The sequence below is a fragment of the Coptis chinensis genome, chromosome 1 (assembly GCF_015680905.1).
Source record: "Coptis chinensis isolate HL-2020 chromosome 1, ASM1568090v1, whole genome shotgun sequence".
Classification (NCBI taxonomy): domain Eukaryota; kingdom Viridiplantae; phylum Streptophyta; class Magnoliopsida; order Ranunculales; family Ranunculaceae; genus Coptis; species Coptis chinensis.
This window is the reverse complement of record NC_141456.1, coordinates 16,621,273-16,626,243: the sequence shown is the minus strand read 5'-3', so window position 1 is coordinate 16,626,243 and position 4,971 is coordinate 16,621,273. Positions and strand designations below refer to the sequence as shown.

Below are 4,971 nucleotides of genomic sequence, written 5' to 3'. Positions count from 1 at the left end.
GCACTAGCAGAATTCTTGAGAGATTTCTCAATGACCTACACAGGGTACGACTCAACTACCCCCAATTCAGATGATCGCATCCAGCCTGAATCTCTAGAAAACCATCTAAATCCCTAGGAGCCAAGCTCCGGGTGGCGGTTGTTTGTGGATAGATTTTCGAATGACAAAGGCACAGGAATTGGAGCTGTGTTAGTCACTCCTGACAATATGTGATTGGAGAAATCAATCCGGTTAGGTTGGAATGCTTCCAACAACGAGGCAGAATATGAAGCCACTCTTGCTGGCCTCACAATGGCTCTCGATCTGGGCCTGACACACCTCACAGTTTTTAGTGACTCACAGCTGGTTGTTTTTTAAGTTGATGGTGGATACGAGGCCAGGGATGAACGAATGGCAAAATACCTAGAACTGGTAAGGGGCCTTCAGAGCAAGTTTAAGAATATTCAGTTCTATCAGCTATCTCGGTCAGCCAATAGACATGCAGATGCTTTGGCATATGTTGCGTCAATGTTGGGCAACAGCGATTCTCGTTCAATCCCTATCGAGTTCCAGGAGAAATCTAGCATTCAGGTCCCAGTAATAATAGTTTGTGTTGTTCCAGCCATTACTCCAACTTGGATGGATCCATATAAGTCTTACCTTAAAGAAGGGACACTCCTTGAAGATAAGAATATAGCAAGGTGTCTACTTGCAAAGATACAAAGGTTTACCCTCATAGGAGACGATTTGTATAAGGAGTCCTTTCTGGGACCTCATCTTAGATGTCTTTCCCCAGATCTCGCTGAACACGTTATGCGAGAAGTTCATGAAGGAATTTGTGGCAACCATGCTAAGGGTAGAACTCTAGCTCTCAAGATCCTAAGGCAAGGATACTTTTGGCCTTATATGCAAAAGGATGCACAAGTTTTTGCCCACAAGTGTGAAAAATGTCAACGATTCGCTCCACTTATCCATGCTCCAACAACAGAACTGCACCCATTGGCCAACCCATGACCATTTGCACAGTGGGGAACTGACATTGTAGGACCCCTACCACTCACTCTTGGCAATGTTAGATTCTTGCTGGTCACAACGGATTACTTTACCAAGTGGATAGAAGCAGTTCCCCCTATCTTTATTCAAGAACAGGACGTCAGAAAGTTCATTTGGAACAATATTGTCTGCAGGTTTGACATACCCAAAGTTATGATAATGGGCAATAGGTCACTGGAAGACTGGTTGCTGAACTGTGTGAGGAGTTTCACATCACTCATCTGTTCTCAACTCTAAGGTATCCACAAGGCAATGGCCAGACTGAAGCCTCTAACAGGGTCATCTTGGATAACATGAAGCGTAAATTAGATGATGTGAAAGGTTTATGGGTCGAAGAACTGCCTAAGGTCCTATGAGCATACCGAACTACACCCAGGCGATCAACTGGTAAGTCTCAATTTTCACTGACCTACGGAACTGAAGCTGTCATACCTCCAGAACTGGTAGCTCCCACTCAGAAGTCAGATGTTGTGCACACTCTGGACGATGAGGAGCTGTTATGTAGAGAAATGGATCTTCTAGATGAAAAGCAAGAAGGTGCCGCACTTTGCTTAGCTACTAACCAACATACTTTGAAGAGATCATACGACAAGAGAGTCCGGATTCGATCTTTCAAAACTGGCGATCTGGTTCTCCGTGAGATCCCAGAGCCCAACGGCAAACTTGGAACTAACTGGGAAGGACCATACATCATCGACAAGGTTGGTCAAACTGGTTTTTACTACCTACACACTGTTGAAGGTGACGTTCTTGTCAAACCATGGAACGGACAGTACCTTCGGAAGTACTATTAATAAATTGTCATTTAATGCTTTATTATGCATATTTAATCATCAATAAAGTTTTTCACCTTGTAATCGAATATATTCCTTGCACGTTATTTATTATCCTCAATGGACTAAGTCTTTAGGGAATTATTTGCTCACTATCTGTTCAAGAATATTATATGCCAATTTGCTTTAGAACCAGTGATATTGAGTAAGGAAAAGTCGAACTGTAAGTTCCTTTCTCAGCACCATGCAGCTAGAACTGTATGCCAGTTCTTTTAAACTGCAAATATCCTCGATGGGTTAACCTTTTAGGGAATATAACCACACTAACTGTTCAGTAAATCGTATGCCGGTTTGACTTGGACCAAGGGATAGTGTTCTTGCGAGCCTGAACTGTATGCCAATTTTGGGCGCTCTCAAAATATCAAATGCAGGGGTTGCTAGGAAGATCTGGGTGGGATCCAGATCCTAGCACACCATCATTGGTCTGGAACTATATCGGCATGATGGTACTGAGGAAGACTCCTCCATTGCTGTTCAGGCAATACCCTTTTTATTTTTTAAAAATAAATTGGACCTATCGTTATTAAACACAATGTTATGCTCATGGCACCAAGTTGCTTTTGCAAAGGCATATGCCTCTATGCGATCGAACTCTCTGTTACAGTTAAGTTGAAATGGCTCCTATGACATCTTGATCAGATTTTAGTTATGCCTCATCTTAATCTGTTTAGCCTACTAGGGTCACCTATTGTTGTTCCAAATGAACTTTGGGGGCAACAGGAGTAGAGTATGCACAGTAATATATGTAATATAACATAAAATACTTCGAAGGCATACATAAAATAGAAGAGCTGCAGAGCTCAATAAGTAAATAACATGCATAAAATAGAAAAGCTACAGAGCTTAGTAAAGTAAATTGTATGTGAGCTACATAACTCAATATTACAAACCCATAGAATAATTATTTAAAAATAATTGTTTATGTGAATTATCAACTGAAAGGCTTATGAAGCAGGGGTAGAATCAAACTTTGGTTCACCATCAGTGCTTGTTGCTGCACCATCAGACTATGTGGTTGGATTAGCTGGAATGGTTGGCTGAACAGAACATTCACCTGAAAACTAGAACTGGCAGAAAAGGAAGTTGAACTGGAGGCAGGTCATCATCGGTGTCTTCTTCAGAAGATGAGGAGGCATCAGGCATAAGTTTAGCTTGAATAACAGAGATGTTGGTGTCCAGATCAGGGAACAAGACAAAAGGATTGGTTACCCGCCCTTGATCATCCAGCTAAGAAACGTACCCAGTAGCCTCAATTGTCTCCTCGAACTTAACTTGTTTGGCCGCATTGAAGGACTCTTGAGAAACATCCAGTACCCTAAAAGCAAAACGAATGACATTTTCGGTTGATCTCTTTTTCACCTCCTGCACCACCTCCGAATAGAACTTGGAGGTCTCAGCCAGGAGGTCATCAACCTTCTTATCAGAACGAAGACGTTTTTCTTTTAGAGCTCTCTCATAGCCTGACATGACCACATTTGCATGGGCAATGGCTTGACCAAGGGTCTTCATCTCGGTGTTCTTATGGTGAAGCTCCCTTTGGACCTGGTCATATTTTGCTTGCAGGGTAGTAAAGTGGGCGCGCAGTTCCAAGAACTTCACTTTCCAAGTGTCAGCATCAGTAGCTCCTTTTTGGGCTTTCTCCAGAGAGCTCCGAAGGTTGGAGATAGTATCTCTCATATTCTTGAAGCTAGTATCAAATTTCTTCTCTTTCGCCAAGAGCTGGTTAACACGGATCCAGCTCCATGACTCTCTTCTCGCCTGACTTCTTTTGCCCGATCATCACCCACCGGTAGCCATGACATCAGTGGATGTATCGGCGGTGGCCGCAAAGATGGGTTCTTTTTTATAGGGTTATATACTAAAAGTATTACTTTTCTAATAATTCTAATTCTTTATATTTTGAATGAGAATCATATGGGCAAATATTATGCATATTATATATGTTATTAGTTATATGCATGCGTCTAATACTTTATGTTGTAGATGATATGATGTGTGGTGACACACAGAAGATCATATCATTAGAACCTTATAAAGTATAAGTAAAAGTTCACAACCTAGATGGATTTGGACAGACCATTGGTATGGTTGTAGTATAATTTGTTATTAGTCTATCTTGACTATAGGATTACACTAGTACACTTTGTGTGTATTGAATAGGACCAAGTGAGGTTGTTTCTCTTTATACTGACTATATAAGAGAATAAACACCTCTGTTATTATGGATGCTTGTCCTCTTAATCCGGATATAATAATGGACACTTCATTATACGTTGTTTTAAATCATCAATGAGTGAGATTCATTTGTGAATCAACAAACTTGATGGATTGGGTAATGACATTATATGTAAGGTGTGCTGTTAATTATAGAAGGAATTCGTGACTCGCAGAAAGTCGGGTTGATGATGTCCCCTTGAGGAGCTCATAAAGATTGTCATGTAAACCCTGTAGGTGGATTTAATCCGACATGACAATGAGGTTGAGTGGTACTACTCAAGGACATAAGAAGTTGATTAATGTAGTTGTTAGTAACTTGACTTAATCAACGGGCATTCGATATCTTAAACACGGAGAGATTAACGAGCATATAATATGGAGCTCATAAACATAATTTGGGATTAGGGCGGTAGTGCAATAATGGCCTTTAGTGGAATAAGCCATTTGTTGATGGACTTGGGCTATGTGTTCTGGGCTAACATGGGAAGCCCAAGCCCGTCAGGAGACCTAACCCTGATTTCTCCTCATGGTCCCTGTTGTAGCCTATACATAGAAATCCTCTTTCTCTAGCCAAAATACGACGGTTTTGCTCAAGAAAAGTGACATCCAAATTCGGTTCCAACTTTGTGAGTGAGAAAGGCCAAGAGAGAAAGAAGAGGTTGGAAGATCGTTGTCCACACAACGTCCATTCTAAGGATAGGAATAAAATAGAAGATCAAGAGGTTGCTGATTTTGTAAATCTTGGATTCTCAGAGATATCACAACTGATCTAAAGGTATAATTCTAAACAAAATCGTGAGAACCTTTATTCCGCTGCGTATGGTTTTCACGGTTTGTAAACTGCGACCATAACGGTTCCTACACTTTCATGGCCAAAAAGTTATTCACT

At 41.1% G+C, this 4,971-nt stretch overlaps 1 protein-coding gene across 1 annotated transcript; it reads left to right on the top strand.

The window, feature by feature from the left end:
* The first annotated feature begins 390 nt into the window (after positions 1-390).
* Positions 391-2,906, top strand: LOC147522530 (uncharacterized). The gene is made up of 2 exons (XM_086567963.1): positions 391-835; positions 2,821-2,906. Exons 1-2 carry the CDS (start codon positions 391-393, stop codon positions 2,904-2,906), a joined length of 531 nt encoding a protein of 176 aa, XP_086424089.1.
* The last annotated feature ends 2,065 nt before the right edge of the window (positions 2,907-4,971 follow it).

Bases quoted from the DNA above. Each gene is read 5' to 3' on its own strand.
- LOC147522530 (XM_086567963.1), top strand. From the start codon at position 391: ATGGCAAAATACCTAGAACTGGTAAGGGGCCTTCAGAGCAAGTTTAAG. The intron at 836-2,820 runs GTAGAACTCTAG...CTTATGAAGCAG, and splicing joins TTGTGGCAACCATGCTAAGG to GGGTAGAATCAAACTTTGGT.